Genomic DNA, 20,302 nt, shown 5'->3' with positions numbered 1-20,302 from the left:
CAACTTCTAACTGAACACATTCTTAAGTCCTCAGGTAAGCTAAATACGAAATCGAAAAAGAATACTACTACAAACCTACGAAGAGCAAAGAACCAAACTTGACAATATGTGATCTCAACTTCGCTGCTTGTTCAAACAGGAAGAATAAAATAATCACCTTTATCATGCATAGCTTGGACAACAGCTATGACATCCCTACTCACGTCGTCAGTGCCCAAGAGTAGGTGCAGGTTTATATAGAGGTCATTCATACTTTGAACGTACTCTACAAAACCAATGAGCTGAGTTTTTATCACCCTCCGGAGGTGATGGGCATACTCAGCCATGATAAAGGCTAGCATTTGTCAAGCTATAATAAAAATACTAGAAGCGCTAAAGATCAAAACAACAACATAAGGTGTTATTAAGTCAAACAATAAATGGGCTTTTTAGCTCTCCACTTCTATTGAATTTACTACTGATTATCTTGAACATTCCAAAGGAAGAAACATTAAAAATAAACTTACTACGATGCAAAAATGAACGAACATTTTTCATGATTCTTTTGAATGAGTATTCTTTTTCAACTAGTAAAGAAATAAGATGGCAAGATTGAACAACAAAAGCAGATTTACTAGAACAAAGACAAGAAAATCTAAATAGTTGAGAGCAAATGACACTGTACTTAGCTAAAAGAGAAATGTTCAAAGAAATGTGAGGCATACGGATGATATTTAGATTGGCATATTCTAGTTCAAGGCGCTTATCATAGATATCTACTTCTAATCCCAAGGGAGTCTGAAAAATCTTAAGGTCTAAAAAGGCACAACAATCACTATTTGTGGTACAGTTGAGTTCACAAAACTCCTTGGGATAAATTCCTCCGCCTACAGAACTCGAATTCAAGTACATAAAATCTTGAAAAGAAGGAACGTCGGGGACAAAAAGATCATCTACAAAGCGTCTTACATTGCATAACTTGTGCAAAAATAATGGACAAGTGTTAGCAAGGACAAGACGCTCCATAAAATCAAACTCATAAGTAAAAAGATAGAAATTAGCAAGAAAAACAGTACAATTGGTGCCCATAGGGATACCAATTGTTTGATTGAAAAGAGAATCGCCGATGGTTATATATAAATTGTCCAAAAGGAAATCTAACCAAGATATGATGTCAATGTCATCTACAATCCTGGTGAATCTCTTTTTTCCTTTGTCTACATCTACATTCTTACTTTTTAACCATAAGAAGTCAAAGTTCAAGGCTGACTTTTCTACTAGCAATGCCTTGTACCTATCCTTCTCAAGCTTGTACGCAAAAACTTTTGAAATAAGAGACTTGACTCTAAGTTTAAGGTCCTCCAAATTTAGCTTCGTGTATAGCGTAGTGAAGTCAAAAGTTTGGAGACATAAAGGAGAAGATTCCTCCTTAAGGCTTCTTGAAGAGTTCAAAAACTTTAAAACAGGAATCACACCTACTGAATCATTTAAAATCCAACTTGAATTGGTAGGTACGTCTGCTTCCTTTAGCATATTTTTCCACAATTCATTTAAGCTAGGTAAAATAGCTTTGAAACAATAACTAAGCCATTTGGAAACCTCGGTCAAAGAGGTGTTACAAGAAGCAGCTATAAATCTAGGCTATATAGGGTTCTTGTGGAACTTCCAAACAGTATATAAAAAAGGTAATTTAGGCTGGCCTACCTACTTTCCAACAAAAGTCACTTACATTAATAAGTGAAAAATGTCAAAAATAGGGAAAATAGGTTACATGCACTGGAAAATTTCCCTGAAGGATTCTGATGGGAATGCTTATAATCATGCTGTGCGCAACCAGAGGATATGTATCTACACTAAGTGTCTGGACATGCACGGTCTACGAACAGACTCACAAAAGTGCCAGATCACTTCTAAATCTAGGCTGACTTGATTGAACTGAACCCTTGTCGTGCTATAGCATGTCCACGGACACATAGGGTTGGATGTGTCACGTGACATCCCCTCCTTTTCAAAGTGAGGTACTGGTATCGAACTGTATGGTGTCGAGAGAGATCGCCAATAGCATCCGGAATCCTGGAAGGGACTCTTCGCCAGCCCACTTTGATGTGTGGGTCGTGCGGTACTTGAACTTCATAAAGGTCTGCAACGCTTGCTTCTTTGGGCCGCGCCGAAAGCGACACAAAGTCTTCTGAGTTTCCTTCAATGCTTTCACTTCTTCTATGGACGTAGGTCCACCTTCTTCAAGAATCTCCGAGGATGAAAATTCTTGAAACCATTTCCAACACAAAACCATGAACATACCTATTCCATGTAAAGTGACTGGAAAAGATCTCGTCTTCCTAAAAGACTGTGCATGCAACGTAGATGAACAAAGAGACGGAGTGCCAAACCGTTCACCACAGACACGCAAACAATGAGATCGAATCTTTCTCTTCTGATCTAAAGCAATCAACTATGGCAATTCACAACGGAAATGCCCATGCTTGGTGCTCATACTTTCTTGTGCTCTTGCTACAACTGTGTCATGCCAAGAAAGAGACATGGAATGTAAATTCCTTACATACATACTTTTCAGCTTTTCATGAACAATCCGCATATATGCGTGCTCATTCATGAGTGAAACGTGCTCAACGTACAATATGTCATGCCTAGGAAAAGGGATCACACATAAAGACGCTGACTAAAATACAGGAAATGATCACGAATGAAACACTTGAACAATGCATGCTGACTAATCATGCGAACACATAGTACTTCTTGTAAAGGTTCTTTGGACCTAGGCTCGAGAGCCAAGATCGGTTCTTTCTGAGGGGGTTCTTTGGACCTAAGCTCAAGAGCCAAGATCGATCCTTCGTGATTGATCGAATCTGCAACGAGGTTAGCTTCGCTAGAAAAAGCATCAACTAACCCATCATCCTTGTGAACAATCACATCATCTTCATGCAAATCATCATGATTGTGAGAAATCACATCTTGATCATGCAAATCATCATGCTTGTGAGAAATCACATCTTGATCATGCAAATCATCGTGCTCATCATTATCATCCAAATCATCATGCAAATCCTGTGTGTCATGCTTGGGAGAAGAAAAGACTGAGAGAGTCTCCATCTCCTGAATCTCTTGCATCTGTGCCTGCACTTGAGAAAAGAGTCGCAAGAACTCGTTCAGGTGTTTGTTGCTCTTCTCTTGTCTTGCTTTGTTCTCGCGGTCAAATTTTGCTTGTCTTTCATTGTTCTCACGATCAAATTGTGCTTCTCTTTCTTGGTTCTCGCGATCCAATTTGGCTTGACTTTCTTTGGCTTCCAAGTCGTACTTACGCTCTATGACTGCCACACTTTCTTAATAGTCGCAATCTATGGCTTCCATTTCTTCTTCGTAGGCCTTTCTTTCTGCTTCTCTTTCTGCTTTTCGTGCTTCGCGTTCTAACTGCATGTCCATCACCATCTTATCGAAAGCCTCCATAGGAGTTAGTGAAATCCTTGACGTAGATGGGGAAGGGGGAGGGTCGAAAAAACCTCCTGGTGGGAAAAATTCTTCTTCACCTCTCTCATGCTCATCACCTCCAAGTGAAGTATCCATTCCGCTTCGAGTAATGACCATTCTGAAGTCGTGGGTTCTTGTAGATTCTTGTGGTCTTGGGTTCTTAAGTTCACGAGGAACTTGGGTTCTTGGGGTCTTGGTTCTTGGGGTTCTTGAGGGTCTTGAGGTTCTTCTTGAGGGTTTTCTTTTGCTTGCAATCTGTGTTAGAGAAGGATCTTCTCTTCACCCGAGTTCTTTTCTTTCCTGCGGGCGCACCCCTTGGCGGCCTTGCGCTCACACCACGGTTGCTTTTTTCCACCTCACGTCGATTGGCCGGTCACTAAGTGCACGGTCCGCTCTCAATGAGTGAAAAGAGGCACAAGGGGAGACTGGACAAGCCCTTCTTTCTTGCGATTCCTGTCACTCTTCAAAAACACGATTAGGAATCAACACGCCTAAGCGAACTTGGATTCGTGCGACCGCAACAAGCAAAAAGAAAAAAATCTTGTGGTTCTTGTGGTTCTTTCCTTGAGTGATACAGAACACTGCCAAAGCTCTGATACCAATGTAAGGTGCAGCGGAATGAATGTTGAACTTTGCTCAAGATGAGTGCTCCATAATGTGCTCAAGGTTCCTTTTGTTCTTAGGGAAGGGAGAGCCTTTCGTTCTTAATGAGAGAGTGCAATGATCACTAACAAAGTGAATGGATACTGTGCATGAGAGTGTATGAGACTGAGAGATAGAGAGAGAAGAGAACTACGACACCAGAGACGTTGTAAAACCCTCCTCCGAAAGCCCCACTCTCGTCGGCGAGAGTGGTCTACTATTGATTGCACAAACTGGTACAAAGTGGATGCATGTGACTGATGCAAGTCTAGGCTAGATCGATGACGACGGGGATGGCGAGACCGATCTAAGGGCTGAAATCTAATGCTTCCTATCTGCTGTCCAAAAACGCTAATGGCTGAATTCTATCGTTGATTCGCTGCTGTCCCAAAAACGTTGATGGCTGAAATGGTCTGGCACCAAAAACGCTGATATGGGCTGGTCCTTGCGAGCTGAAAACTGCTGGTCTTAGACTGAAATCTGTTGGTCTTTATCTGCTCAAAAACGCCATGGGCTGAGGCTGCAAATCTGGAAACGCTAGGGCTTCTGGCGATGGTTTGCTGAGCTTGATGGCGATGGCCTGCTGAGTGATGAAAACGCCAGCAAAGGGGGGACTTTTGGCGATGGGGCTTCTTGATGAAAAACGCTAGGGGATCTGAGTGCTTGCTTGGAGGAAAAACGCCACCAAGGGAGGTGCTTGCTGAGAAGTTGCCTGTTGAGCGATGGTGCTCCTGCTGTCTCTTCTGCCAATTAGTGCTACTCTAGGTTTTCTTATATACAAACTTACTCAATTTGCCCTACCTACTTTCCAACAAAAGTCACTTAAATTAATTAGTGATAAATGTCAAAAATAGGGAAAATAGGTTAAATGCACTGAAAAATTCCCCTGAAGGATTCTGATGGATTCTGATGGGAATGCTTATGATCATGCTGTATGCAACCAGAGGATATGCATCTAAACTAAGTGTCTGGACATGCACGATCTGCGAACAGACTCACAAAAGTGCCAGATCACTTCTAAATCTAGACTGACTTAACTGAATTGAACCCTTGTGGTGTTGTAGCTTGTCCACGGACACATAGGGTTGGATGTGTCACGTGACACATGCCAAGGAAGAGACATGGAATGTGAATTCCTTGAATGCAAACATTTCTTCTTTTCGATAGTGATCCGCATAGTCCATGCTCATTCATGAGTGAATCATGTGCATCGTACAATACGGCATGCCTGTGGAAAGGGAACACATAAAGAGGTGACGAAAATACAAGAAACAGTCACGAATGAAACACTCGAACAATGCGTGTTGACTAATCATGCGAACACATAATACTTCCTGAGTGGGTTCTTTGGACCTCGACATGAGAACCAAGATCGGTTCTTCATGACTGATCGTATCTGCAATGAGGTTAGCTTCCTTGGAAAAACCATCATCTAAACCATCATCCTTGTAAACAATCACATCTTTATCATGCAAATCATCATCCTTGTGAATGATCACATCTGTATCATGCAAAACATGTGTGTCGTGCTTTGGAGAAGTAAAGACTGAGAGAGTCTCCTTCTCCTGTTTCTTTTCAAGCTTCACCTGCACATTAGAAATGAGCGGTAAAGAATGAACAACTTCCTCCCCACGAATGACAATGGGAGAGTCACTTTTGGCATTGAAAGTGAGAGTATTGTCTGCCAATCAATGAGAGGGTTATGCTCACAAAACCATCAAATGCCGAGAATCATATCATATCCTAAAAGAGGAGACACTACAAATTTTCTGCGGAAAGACACTTGTTGAACAGTGAATAACACATCAAGGCACTCTCGTGTAATGAGAGAGTCCATATCGGGAGCGAAGCCCGACACCTCGAGAGGAGATTTCTTGCTAACCTCCAAGCGGGCTCTTTCAACAAGAGAGTCACCAATCACATCATGCATATTACCAGAATCAAACAAGGCCACCATGTGTTGACCATTCACATGACCATAACACTTCATGAGAGACTCATCAACGAGAGGATAATGAGAAACTTCGGACACACTAGTGTGCTCATTTATGGCATTAACAGAGGATGTGGGCTCTATGGATTCTTTAGATTCAATCTTAGGACATGTTTTCTTTATACGACCCTTCACGTGACAATGATAACATCGACCTTCCTTAGAATAAATGACTTGTTCTTCTGCCGTGATGTATCCTCCTATGATTCCTTGTGCAACTTTTTCATCTGGGGTGAGCTTAGGTTTAGCAGGTGTGTTAGCTTTACTCTTAGATTCATTTTGAGTGTTCTTTTTTGAAAGACTATTGGAAGATTGGCTACAAGAGTTATCATTCTTACGTTCTGAGGGTCCTGAGGAGTCTGAGAGGTACTTTGAGAAGACTTGTTCTCCTTAGGCTTTCCCTTATTGTGCTTCGTCTCCTGTGCGAGAGCAATCACTACCGCCTTGTTGAAATCTACGGGATCGAAGACTTCTACATCAAACTTAATATACTCGTCCAACCAGAAAAGGAATGCCTCTTTGCGCTCATCATCCGATTTGCATAATTGGGTGCCGAGCTGCAAAACACGGTTAGAAAAAGACATGACTGGCATACCATTTTGCTTGAGATTACGCCAATCTTCTTTCAACCGTGCCAGGTACTGAGGAGGCATAAACCGCGCCTTGAGCTTGTCTTGAAAGTCGGCCCAATTGAAGGAAAGGGGCATGCCTTCTTCGGCTTCCTCTAGGTGCACGGTCAACTGTGCCTCTTGCCATGCGTGATACCAATTAATGGCATCATCGGCAAGGTATATGGCTGCCGTCAAAACCTTGCTATTTCTTGTCTTCTTAGTTGTCGCAAAATAAGCATTAAATTGATGCAACCAAGAATGAATAATAGTAGTGTCACGTGCACATCTAACCCTATGTGCATGTGGACAAGCTACTTCAAGTCCAGGGTTCATGTCGTCTTAGGAAGTGTTATGGAACCTTCGTGAGCCTGTGCGCAGGCCGTGCATGTCCAGACACTTAAAATAGTTGCATTTCCTTTGGTTGCACACAGCATGATCATCAGTGCTACAGTCAGTTATCACATGCATATCTAACCCTATGTGTACGTGGACAAGCTACTTCATGACAAGGGTTCAGTTCAATTCAGTTAGCTTAGGAAGTGTTCTGGCACTTTTGTGAGTCTGTTCGCAGACCATGCATGTCCAGGCACTTAGAGTAGATGCATATCCTTTGGTTGCACACAGCATGATCATCAGATTACCATCAGAACCCATCAGGAGCATTTTTACAGTGCACGGATCTATTTTCCCTATTTTAGCCATTTTTCACTTATTATTAATAAGTGACTTCATTGGGAAACTGGGTAGGGCAATTTTGACAAGCAAGTATAAAGAAACCCTAGCGCTGGCACTTTCTGGCAGAAGAGGCAGAAGAGACCCAGTGTGTGACAGGCATCTTCTCGACAAGATCCCAACAGGAAGACCTAACGTTTTTGTAGCAGATGGCCATAGCGTTTTCTGCATCAACAATAGCTAGCTTTTTTCAGCAAGATCAGCCCCAGCGTTTTGCAGTTGCAAATCAGCCGGCAGTAGCAGATACACAGCAATTATCATAGCGTTTTTGCAACATATTAATTTCAGCCCTAGCGTTTTGCAGATTCTTCGCGACAGATTCAGCCTTTGCATCAATGTTTTGCATTTTCAGCAGATAGACACCACATAAGAGCCCCCAAACCTCGCAGATCTCACCTTCCCGGAGTAGATCCTCGCCACACGGTTAGATCAGCCAGCATTTGCAGATTCAGCCCGGAAAACGCAGATTTCAGCATTTGCGTTTTCAGCGCTTTGTCATCGCCGTCGCCACCGACATAGAGTCAAAATTCAGCAGATACAAGATTTGCAGATTTCAGCCATTAGCGGTTTCAGTTTTCAGCCCGTCTCGTCGTCGTCCTCATCGTCGTCAACATCATCGGCAAGTCCATTGCATTCTAGAGATTTGTGCAATCAATAGTAGACCGCTCTCACCATAGAGAGTGGGGCCTTCGGAGGAGGGTTTGACAACATTCTGGTGTCGTATTCTTCTCTCTCTATCTCTCAGTCTCAACACTTTCATTCACGGTGTTTATCCACTTTGTTTGTGATCATTTGCACTCTCTCACTAAAGGAACGGGAGGCTCTCCCTTCCGTAAGTAAAAGGAACCCTAGAGCACAGTTCGGAGCACTCATCTTGAGCAAAGTTCAACATTCACATCCGCTGCACCTTACATTGGTATCAGAGCTTTGGCAGTGTTCTGTATCACTCAAGGAAAGAACCACAAGATATCTTTTTGCTTGTTGGGGTCACACGTAACCCAAGTCCTCTTGGGCGTGTCGATTCCTAATCGTGTTTTTGAAGAGTGACAAGAAACCAAAGAAAGAAGGGCTTGTCCAGCCTCCCCTTGTTTCTCTTTTCACTCATTGAGTGCACTTAGCGGCCGGCCAATCGACGTGAGGTGGGAAAAAGCAACCTTGGTGTGAGCGCAAGGCCGCCAAGGGGTACGCCCGCAGGAAAGAGAAGAGCTCGGGTAAGAGAAGATCCTTCTCTAACACAGATTGCAAGCTAAAGAAGACCCTCAAGAACTCAAGACCCTCAAGAATCCAAGAACCACCAAAACCTAAGTTCCTCATGAACTTAAGAACCCAAGACTTCAGTGTATGGTCATCACCCGAAGCGGAATGGATACTTTGCATGGAAATGGTGAGCATGAGAGTGGCGAAGAAGAGTTTTCCCCACCACAGGAGGTTTTTCCGACCCTCCCCCTTCCCCATCTACGCCAAGGATTGTACCAAATCCAATGGAGGCTTTGGTCAAGTCGATGATAGACATGATGTCACAACAAGAAGCGAATCACGTTGCCTTGGAGCGTGAGCGCGAAGAAAGAAAGGCAATCTTGGATCGCGAGCACGAAGAAAGAAAAGTAGAATTGGATCGCGAATGCGAAGAGAAAAGAGCAGCCTTGGAGTTAGAGCGTGATGCACTGCGAGACCAACGCATGCAAGAGTTTGTCCTACAAGTACTCACCTCGAAACCCGAGCCGGCCAAAGAGGTTGGTGGTTCATCCAGTGGCGCAAGCCGCAATTCTGACTCCAACAACCCCGTCACCGAGAAGTTGACGTTCAGTAAGTATGACGGTAAGATGGATGCTACTATTGTTCATTCTTGGTTGCATCAATTTAATGCTTACTTTGCGACAACTAAGAAGACAACAAATAGCAAGGTTTTGATGGCAGCTATGTACCTTGCCGGTGATGCCATTAATTGGTACCACGCATGGCAAGAGGCACAGTTGGCCGTGCACCTAGAGGCAGCCAAAGAAGACGCGCCCCTTTCCTTCAATTAGGCCGACTTCCAAGACAAGCTCAAGGCGCGGTTTATGCCACCAGAGTACCTAGCACGGTTGAAAGACGATTGGTGCGATCTCAAGCAAAATGGTATACCCGTTATGTCTTTCTCTAATCATGTTTTGCAGCTCGGCACCCAATTACGCAAATCAGATGACGAGCGCAAGGAGGCATTTCTTTATGGATTGAACGAGTATATCAAGTTTGATGTTGAGGTACTCGATCTAATCGATCTCAACAAGGCGGTAGCGATTGCTCTCGCACAAGAGATGAAGCACAACAAGGGAAAGCCTAAGGAAAGTAAGACTTCCCCAAGTACCACTCAAACTTCTTAGAACCCTCAGAATGGTAAGAACGTTAAGAATGGTAACCCTTCTAACCAATCTTCCTCTAGTCTCTCAGAAAAGAACACTCAAAATGAACCTAAGGGTAAAGCAAACATAATTGCTAAACCTAAGCTCACTCCATATGAAAAGGCAGAACAAGGAATTTTAAGAGGATACATCACGTCGAAAGAGCAAAGCATTTATTCTAGGGAAGGTTGTTGTTATCATTGTCACATAAAGGGTCACATAAAAAGAACATGTCCTAAGCTTGACTCTAATGAATCTAAAGAATCCACAGAACCCACTTCCTCTATCAATGCAATGAATGAGAACACGAGTGTGACCCAAGTTTCTCATGATCCTCCCATTTATGAGTCTCTCATTAAGTGTTATGGTCATGTAAAGGATCAGTGTTTTGTCATATTGTTTGACCCAGGCAGTATGCATGATGTGATTAGTGACTCTCTTGTCGAAAGAGTTCGCTTGCCTTGATCTTTTGTTCACTGTTCAACAAGCGTCCTTCTGCAGAAAATTTGTAGTCTCTCCTCTTTCAAGATGTGATATGCTTTTGGGCATTCGATGGTTTTGTGAGCATAACCCTCTCATTGATTGAGCGGAAAATACGTTCACTTTCAATGCCAAAAATGACTCTCCCATTGTCATTCGTGGAGAGCAAGTTGTTCATTCTTCATCTCTCATTTCTAATGTGCAGGCAAAGATTGAAAAGAATCAGGAGAAGGAGACTCTCTTAGTCTCTTCTTTTCCAAAGCACGACACACATGATTTGTATGATCAAGATGTGATTATTCACAAGCATGATGAATTGCATGATAATGATAAACATGATGAATTGCATGATAAAAATGTGATTGTTCACAAGAATGATGGTTTAATTGATACTTTGTCTAGTGAAGCTAACCTCATTGCAGATTCAATCAATCATGAAGACCCGATCTTGGCTCTCGAGTCGAGGTCCCAAGAACCCTCACAAGAAGTATTATGTGTTCGCATGATTAGTCAGCACGCATTGTTCGAGTGTTTCGTTCGTGATGCTTTCCTGTATTATAGTCACCGTCCTTATGTGATCCCTTTTCATAGGCATGACATATTGCACAATGAACACGATTCACTCATGAATGAGCACGGATGTATGCGGATTACTCATGAAAAGATGAATTGTTTGCACCAAAGGAATTCGCATTCCATATCTCTTCCTTGGCATGACACAGTATCCGAAAGAGCACAAGAAGGATTGAGCATCAGGCTTCGGCATTTCCATTGTGATTTGCCACAGTCGATAGATTTAGATCAGAAATACAAGTTTCGAATCCATTCTTTGCGTGTGTATGATGACGGTTTGGCACTCCGTCTCTATGTTCATCTACATTGCATGCACAGTCTTTAAAGAAGACTAGAATTTTTCCAATCACTTTACATGTAATAGGTATGTTCATGTTTTTGTGTTGGAAGTGGTTTCAGGAATTTTCATCCTCGGAGATTCTTGAAGAAGGTAGACGCATGACTATAGACGAAGTTGAAGCATCGAAGGAGCCACAGATGACTTTGTGTCGCTTTCGGCGCAGCCCAAAGAAGCAAGCGTTGCAGATCTTTATGAAGTTCAAGTATCGCACGATCCACGCATCAGAGTGTGTGAGGATTCTAGGTACTAATCCTTTATTAAGTACTTAAACTCATGATTAAGACTTAAGAAACTTAAACTGTACTCGAGACAAGACTTAGAAGACTCTGTGTTTGATTGATTGAATGTGTGATACAAGGGCTCCTTATATAGGAGACGAAGAGACATAAATGAAAAGACACGTCTCTTGGTGAAGAGACACGACTTTAGACGTAAAGACACATCCTTTCGGCGAAGAGTTGCAACCATTGGGCGAAGAGTCGCACCCGTAGAGCGAAGGGGTGTGACCAGTCGTCGAAGGAGTGTGGCTTTTGGCGAAGAGACACGTCCTTTGGGTGAAGGGGTGTGACCATCCAAGCGCAGGGATCCTCCTTGGCATGGCACTTCGCGTATCTGCAACTAGGAGTAGATGTATTGCTGTTAACATAGTCACAATCGTGACATTCCCTCCCATTTAAAATGAGAGCTCGTGTCAAAGAAATGACTTCTGATGTTGATAGAACTCTGGAAAAGCATTGAATCTTTGAAAATCTTTAGTCTTTGAGTTATCTGAAACCTTTGTCTTTAACCTTTGCCTCTTGCGAAACCTTTTTGCTTTGACTGCCAAGTCCCATATCATTGCATTGTTCAAAGACTTTTTAGAGGAATCTGGCGTAATCAGGTTGGCTGCAACAAGAGATTGATCTTCAAAATTCTTCATGCGATGTAAGATTTCTGGTTCAAAATCTTCCAGTAACTGTGAAATATTTGGCAAAGAGGAAATCTTCTCAAGGTACTCTTCAGATGGCGTAACTTCAACTTTATGAATCACTGGAGAGGATTTTGACTTGAGACTGTAATCATCTTCCAATAACGAATCCCAAAATTCTTCAGAATCATCTATTGGAACTGTAACTTCATGACTTGTAATTGGCATATCATCATCCAGTAAGGAATCAAAGAAAGCATAGTCGTCTTCAGACTCGGAATCTGCAACTATATTTTTATCTTTGTCTTCATCAATTGATTCAAGAGAAGTTAATGAATTCAAAAATTCATCAATAATAATATCTGCATCTGTATCGAAAATCATATTCTCTTCATAATCCACTGTATCATGTCGCTTGACTAGTACACGTGAGGCTTGAATCACTCTTTCCGCATGAGAAATCCCGTGTAAAGTCAATTCACGTCCATCTTTGAACAAATTGATAGCATGTTCTCGAAAGCTAATTGCTGGATCATATTGAAATAACCAATGCTGACCAAGAATCATGTCATAATAAGGTAAAGGCATGACTTCAAAATCCAGTTGATCTGCATAAGTTTGAATCTCGAACCGCAACTGTCGAACTGTCTGATCACAAGTCAAAATTGATCCATCTGCTAATTCCACATCATATAAGTGAGATGTCTTCTGAGTTGGTAAGCCAAGCTGTTGAACTATCTGAGTGCTGACGAAATTATTCGAGTATCCGCTGTCCACCAAAATATTGATGGAGCGACCATTGAGTAGTCCAAGAAGGCTCAAAACTTGCTTTGAGAGAGGCTCCAAAACTGAAGAATTGCACTGAGCATGCTTCATAAGAATAGTCGTATCCTCTGAGATATGAATCGTATTGATCACAGATTTTCCTTTATCCTTAGCAGAATCTGGTTATTCAGAGTTCGATGATGTTTCCGCGTTGGAGTTTCTTTTCAAATTAGACGGATTTGGTCTCTTTGGACATTGATACCATCTATGGTCACCACTGCAAATTGTACATAATCCTTCCTTCTTTGAAGTCGAAGATCCATTTGACGAAGAGCCTTGCTGAGTATTGGAATGCCGATCTTGAGAAAAATCACGTCCTTTACCACGATCGAGTGGAGGAACATGTGAAGAAGATCTGCTTTCAGATTGTCGATCTTGAGAATAGAACCTTGAAGTTGAATAAGGTTGCGTTGCTTGCTGTCTGAATTGAGACTGATGTTGCTGACTTTGGCTATAGTTGTCTCTGCGATCGCGCTCTGAAAAGTGAGCCCTATTTGAAGATCTGTTACCAGGGAGAAAATTCCGTGTAGGGCACCAGTTATCGCCAAGACGCTCCACATAGGCAATTGCAGTATCCAAGGTGGTAGGGTTGTATTTGTGCACATCATCCTTCAGGTTGGGTTCGAGTCCATCGATAAAGCTGTGAAGTTTATCAGAGGGACTAAGGGTCTCTATCTCCAGAGTTAGCCTTTGGAACTCTGTGATGTACGCGGCCAAGGAACCTGTCCGGCTCAGGCGGCAAAGAGAGGACCGGGCATGAACATCCGCATTGGCAAGTTCGAACGCCTTGCGAATAGCACGCCGGAATTTATCCCAAGAAGGTGTGTTTTTACCATCAGCAACCCATCGTTGCCACCAAAGAAATGATGTGTCCTTGAGCAGAGAACTAGCAAGTGCAACTTTTTACTCTCGACCAAGTCTGTGTTCGATAAGTAAATCTCCATTTTGAACAGCCATTGGTCCAGCACGCGCTTGTCGCGGCGACCAGTGTATGGTTCCGGCAGTTTAACATCAAGCTTCTTCTTCTGTGCAGCATTAAAAATTTTATAAAGTAATTGAAGTTCGCGATTGTCTACCTCATCAGTTGGATCTTGTTCGTTCGGTTCATCCACTGAAGCTTCAGATGAAGGTGTCGAATCAGCATGTGTAGTCCAAGAAGCAGCACGTCGACTTCGAGAAGTGTTTTCCGTGAGTGCTCCGAACTGTACAAGGTTCCTTTTAGTTCTTATGGAAGGGAGAGCCTTCCGTTCTTAATGGAAAGTGCTATGATCACAAACAAAGTGAATGGACACTGTGCGTGCAAGTGTATGAGACTGAGAGATAGAGAGAGAAGAGAGATACGACACCAGAGACGTTGTAAAACCCTCCTCCGAAGGCCCCACTCTCGTCGAATGTTAGGTGCAGTGGAATGAATGTTGTATTTTCTCAAGATTAGTGATCTTTATTTGCTCAAGGTTCCTTTTAGTTCTTAGGGAAAGAGAGAGCTTTCCGTCTCATGGAGAATGCTATGATCACGAACAAAGTGAATGGATATTGTGCGTGCAAGTGAATGAGACTGAGAGAAGGAGAGAGAAGAGATACGACACCCGAGAGGTTGTAAAACCCTCCTCCGAAGGCCCCACTCTCGTCGACGAGAGTGGTCTACTTGATTGCACAAAGGTGTACAATGCGTATGCAATAGACTGATGCAATGGACTATGCCGATGACGACGACGGTGATGACGACGACAACTTGGTGGCTGAAATCTGAGATCTTCAAATCGCTGAATTTCGGGACTGTTTCGGTGGCTGAAAATGACTGTTTTGGCTGCATTTCCTTGGGCTAAAGATGGGGGGACTTCTGCAACCGATCTGGGATGTATCTACTACCTTGCTAAAGGCTGAAAATGCTGTGTATCTGCGGCAGGTTGGGGCTGAAAGTCAAAACGCTGCAGCAAGGCAAAAAAACCGAGACGCAGATTTCAGCATCTGCGATTTTCAGCGTGTCGTCATCGTCGTCGTCACCGACATAGAGTCAGAATTCAGCAGATACAAGATTTGCAAATTTCAGCCATTGGCGGTTTCAGTTTTCAACCCGTCTCGTCGTCGTCCTCATCGTCGTCAACATCGTCGGCAAGTCCATTGCATTGTAGAGATTTGTGCAATCAATAGTAGACACGCTCTCGCCATTGAGAGTGGGGCCTTCGGAGGAGGGTTTGAAAACATTCTAGTGTCGTATTCTTCTCTCTATTTCTCAGTCTCAGCACCTTCATTCACAATGTTTATCCACTTGGTTTGTGATCATTTGCACTCTCTCACTAAAGAAACGGAAGGCTCTCCCTTTCGTAAGTAAAAGGAACCCTTGAGCACAGTTCGGAGCACTCATCTTGAGCAAAGTTCAACATTCACTTCCGCTGCACCTTACATCAGTAGCCATCAGGAGCATTTTACAGTGCACAAAACCTATTTTCCCTATTTTAGCCATTTTTCACTTATTATTATTAGGTGACTTTGTTGGGAAACTGGGTAGGGCAATTTTGTTAAGTTAATATAAAAGAAAACTGGTAGTCACTCTGAAGAAGAAGCAAGCAGAGCACAGGCAACCTCTTGCAGTAGGCCCTCTAGCACTTCTTCTCAAGCAAGAACCCTCAGCAAACCTAGCGTTTTTCTGCCTATAGACCAGCGTTTTCAGCAGATCAACTTCAGCGTTTCCAGCCTACAACACTAGCGTTTTTCAGCCCCTACTGTCCAGCGTTTTTAAAGCAAGACAAATCAGCGTTTTAGCCAGTTGTATTAGCGTTTTCAACAATCTACAATCAGCATTTCAGCAGGTTAAAATCAGCGTTTTCCAGCCAGGAATAGCAGTGTTTCCAGCCCTGCTACATAAGCATATTCAGCTATACAAGACAGCGTTTTTCCAGCCGTCATCGTCATCGTCGCCGCCCTCATCGTCTCCGACCTAGATCCTCATTGCATCATTGTGTCAAGAACTTGCATCAGCACCTTGTATCAGATTTGTGCAATCAATAGCATAGACTTCTCTCGCCATTGAGAGAGGAGCCCCTTGAACGGAAGGCTCTCCCTTCCGTAAGTAAAAGGAACCCTTGAGCACTCATCTTAAGCAAAGTTCAACATTCACTTCCGCTGCACCTTACATTGGTAATAGAGCTTTGGCAGTGTTCTATATCACTCAAGGAAAGAGCCACAATAATTATTTTTTTGCTTGTTGCGGTCGCACGTAACCCAAGTCCTGTTGGGCGTGTCGATTCCTAATCGTGTTTTTGAAGAGTGACAGGAAACCCAAGAAAGAAGGGCTTGTCCGGCCTCCCCTCGTTCCTCTTTTCACTCATTGAGAGCGGACCGTGCACTTAGCGGCCGGCCAATCGACGTGAGGTGGGAAAAAGCAACCTTGGTGTGAGCCCAAGGCTGCCAAGGGGTGCGCCCGCAAGGTACAAAAATGGTTACCTGACTAGAGTGCCAATGCATTGACTGAATCTCATTTTGATCCTTGAAGGCGTAATTCTCGGCAAAATCAACAACTGAGACAACGACATCATCCAGATATCCAAGTAGACCATCCTTGAATTGTTGTCCTTGCCATCAAGCTACATAGGCTACATAGTTATAAGTGATGAAGAGCTTCAACTTGGTCTTCAAGAGTTAAAGAAACTCGCAGCACTGCATTTCTATATGGAAAAGATCTTTTCTTTTTTTACCGTTTCCATGCTTGTCTTTTGCTTCTACATATGCAAATACTTTCTCAGTATAGTCTTACCTGGCTTTGTTGTCTCCAAGCAACATAATTCTAACCTCTCGACTCCACATATCTTACAATCTCCCATTAGGCATTTTCTTCTATGGAAAACTACATTTGCTGGCTTTGGAGAAAATAGACTACCACATTTGTGTAACACCTTTGAATGTGTGATGTGAAGCCAAGCAACCCTTTCTAATGTACTCCCTTCTGGCAAAGATATTGCATATACAGTTGCAACTCGCATCATGCAGCCCAAAAGTACGAGAGCGCATGTGGTTCAGTGTGTTCTTTAAAAAAGGACATATCCCATTCAACATTCGATTCACCCTTTCCGCTACCACTTTGACAGCAATTTCATTGCTTGCATGAGGGATTCACTCAGCCTGCATGTATGCTTGGTTTTTAAAACGGGCTTACTTTTCTATCATGTATTTTTGCATTGCATCGGTTGGTATTGGCCAATCAAGGACAATTGGCTGTTTCAAGAATGACGCGGGGGGGGTGGGCCCGGTTGGGGGGGGGGGGGCAGGAGGGTAATGTGATTCAGTGCACCGCTAAATGTTTCTGCCAAGTTTCATGCAGGGCAATTCAGCACCACCTGAAACATTTTGGAAAAATTCAAGCTTTCAACCTTTCATGTCGCAAACTGCTGACGTGTCAAGCCACTGAAGAACAGAGCCAACATGCAAATTTCGGCTTAAGAGCCTAAACCCTAGAGACAGAAGAAGAAGTTTCACCAACAGGCAAAGCCTTGACGAGTGGCCTATTTTTAAACAGGAGTTCCCACCAACTTATGGGACCGCATCCAATGGGGCCGCAGTGACTAAAGGCATTAAAATAAAGCACCGAGACGACTTGCGTGAAGAACCGATTATGTGGCAACAGCTGACAGCGTGCAATTCACACTCAACTACTAACGTGGTAGACGGTATGGAATTCCAAGTTTTACGCTGACTGTGTTGAGGTGGCACTTGTATAGATTTCTGTAATTTGCGTTGGCTAATTTTCAACGCCAGATTTCGGGCCAGATGCTTTTAAAATTTGATGCTTTTTCATGTAACTGCTTTTCATAGGCCAAGGGCCTTTAAATATGTGCAGAGGGCTCATACTCTGGCACTCTTCCGGGTGAAGGTGCAGAGCGCGAGTACCGGCATTGTATTGAGTTCAAGCAATATAAAGAAATACCAAGGTTTGGGGCCAGTGCTCTCTTGGGGTGGAACTCCGCCACTCCCCGTCTTGTGTGTCCTGCATCTCTTTCAGTTCAATTGTTATTCGAAGTGCTTGAAGTTGTTCAATCTGTTCTTTTCCATTGGCACCCAGTGCCCGTTCCTATGACATTTCACCCCTACCGAAGCGTGCTTCATGGTGACCATGGGTATGTCACCACATGGCGATGTGGTACAGTGACATGGCAGACAGAGATACTTGACAATGTCATCTCAGCTAGGTGGCACGTGGGCAACCTAGAAAAAAGGACGACTACAGATCAAGTGACAATCAGCACTAATGTAGCAGGATGGCATGGGTCTCCAGAGGATGGACATGGGAGATCACCGGATTTAGCAATTGGGTTGAACTGGTAACACATTAGAATTGGCAGTTAAGGAGGTAGCCAGATAACAGTTGATGAAAACAGCTTCTTTATGCTGAGGAGTTTTGCAGTCAACATTGCTCCAAAACGTGAAGAAAATCTTTAATGATCCAGTCTCTTTGAATGCCAAAAGCATGCCCAAAGTCATCGTTTAGGCAATCCTCATGCTAAAGGATCTCACGGAAACCATCATATCTCATATCTAAGTGTGTATAGGATGAACCTTCTCTACCTCGTCATTACTAGCGGTTGATATCTCTACCACTTTTAACCCTCACTGAAGAGAAGTAAAATGTGCCCACAGGAAAATCTCAATCTCACAAGGCCTTAGCCAGGTGACAAGAGTCAGCTCCCCAAATGAACCTTCATTGCTCCCCAATAAACACATAAAGTACCTTGTAGTACCCTACTGATGTTGAAGTCCTCAGGATTATGGATGTCTGTTGACCCACCACTGACCCAGCTAGTACCAAGAATATTCATGACATTGCCTTTTGAATGGCACGAATCATATGCAACACCCTCTGCTCAAAGTCGCTACAAACAGGAAAAATGTCGAAGAGAACACACCGAAAACCAGAGGTCTTCCACACGCTTATTAACTTTTAAAACTGCTGCTTTTATATGGTGTAGCTACATCTCCTACAGGCATCTTACACTAAAACAAAAAGCCACAGCGTGCTGAAGAGTCAAGACTGATACTGTGCGATCAAGTTGAAGTCTTCGTGAATGAAGGCTTGCATCGGACTAAACACATAAAATCAACCAACAAAAGACCTCTCCACAAAAGCCATTTAACGAGCAATTACAGCTAATAGAACTGAGGAGTCCCAAGAGACAATTATTGTCGCCTAAAGTCGAATTAAAAAGAGGTACCTTGAGAGCAGAGACACCTCCGCCATAAGAGGAGCATTGCAGTGCGCGCATTCCATTGAGCTGTTCATGAGACATGGCGTCGGAATTAAATTTGCCGTCGATGGCGACGATGGTCTTGCCAAGTAGCAGTCAACATTGTCAAACAATATGCCCACTCCCACGTAAAGCGCGCAGATGACGTATGTGTCCATTATCCATCTAAGGGACCCCCACACGCAAGAAACTGTCCAGTGTTGGCAGAAACTGTTTTGACCTCCCCCCTCCACTAAAGGTGTAGTTGCCAAACGGTGATTTTACCCCCCACCCTCTACGTTTGTACGTGACATAAAACAGGTAACATCAGTCCCTGGGTACCTAAGAAGTGTTTCGCAAGAAGGGGTTTGCCATTTTAGTGGCAAACCCTTGCTAACCCTTGTTGACCCAATAACACAACCCCCTACACATATTGACAACGGGTTCACGTGCTATTGAACCCCCACTCTTCACTGGGCATGCCTCCTTCACTAGCACAGTTTGGTAACTCTGCCCATTTAGAAGGAGTTTCAAAGCTTGACTACAGTTGACTCCCGCCCTTTCGTGTGAATGCCAACTTTGCCAATAGGCTGGGATAACCCCACGTGTCTGAAATGCCTCTAACCTTGTCCTTGAAGGAAAGCTCGCTCTCGCTTCCACGCTTGCACGCACACACACTGAGAGAGGTGGAAACTTCATGCTTAATCGTTCCAATAGAGACAAATATTTTGGCTACAAATAGGACCTCCTTGAAGAGATGCCAAGAATAAATTTCAAAAGATCCCACCACCCAAATAAAGAAAGAGATCAGTACCATCCATACCAAACATCATCAAGCCTAGCTATAGTTCAAAAGCTAGCCTAAAAGTTTTCATTAAGGTCGAAAGTGAACCTTGCGACTGACACTTGTTCGCAATCGTAGCACCAACATGGAAAAAGAGATTAGCAAAAGAAAATATTGTGCTAGTTCCCACTGCCTTTCAATACCTTCTCCTCTCAAATACAAATCAGCATATACATACAATGGCACCATAGAGACTAATCCTACACAATAGCCATGAGCAATATCTATTATCTAGCATAGAAACCGATTTGGAGCACCATTTTCTAGAATTCATAAAAACATCAAGACTTGTGG

At 43.2% G+C, this 20,302-nt stretch overlaps 1 protein-coding gene across 1 annotated transcript in view; it reads right to left on the bottom strand.

The window, feature by feature from the left end:
- The window catches only part of LOC147448377 (chloroplast envelope quinone oxidoreductase homolog), an 81,085-nt gene extending 61,709 nt beyond the window's left edge, over positions 1–19,376 (bottom strand). Inside the window, exon 1 of the mRNA XM_086521016.1 lies at positions 19,153–19,376. Coding sequence (XP_086377142.1) covers positions 19,153–19,227 — 75 coding nt within the window. The 5' untranslated portion in view covers positions 19,228–19,376. The remainder of the gene's footprint in view (positions 1–19,152) is intronic.
- Between the last annotated feature and the right edge of the window lie 926 nt (positions 19,377–20,302).

Source organism: Adiantum capillus-veneris, chromosome 10 (genome assembly GCF_014529385.1).
Source record: "Adiantum capillus-veneris isolate H3 chromosome 10, ASM1452938v2, whole genome shotgun sequence".
NCBI classification, from domain to species: Eukaryota; Viridiplantae; Streptophyta; class Polypodiopsida; order Polypodiales; family Pteridaceae; genus Adiantum; species Adiantum capillus-veneris.
Note: the sequence above shows the minus strand (reverse complement) of the source record. Positions and strands in the feature narration are given on the sequence as shown.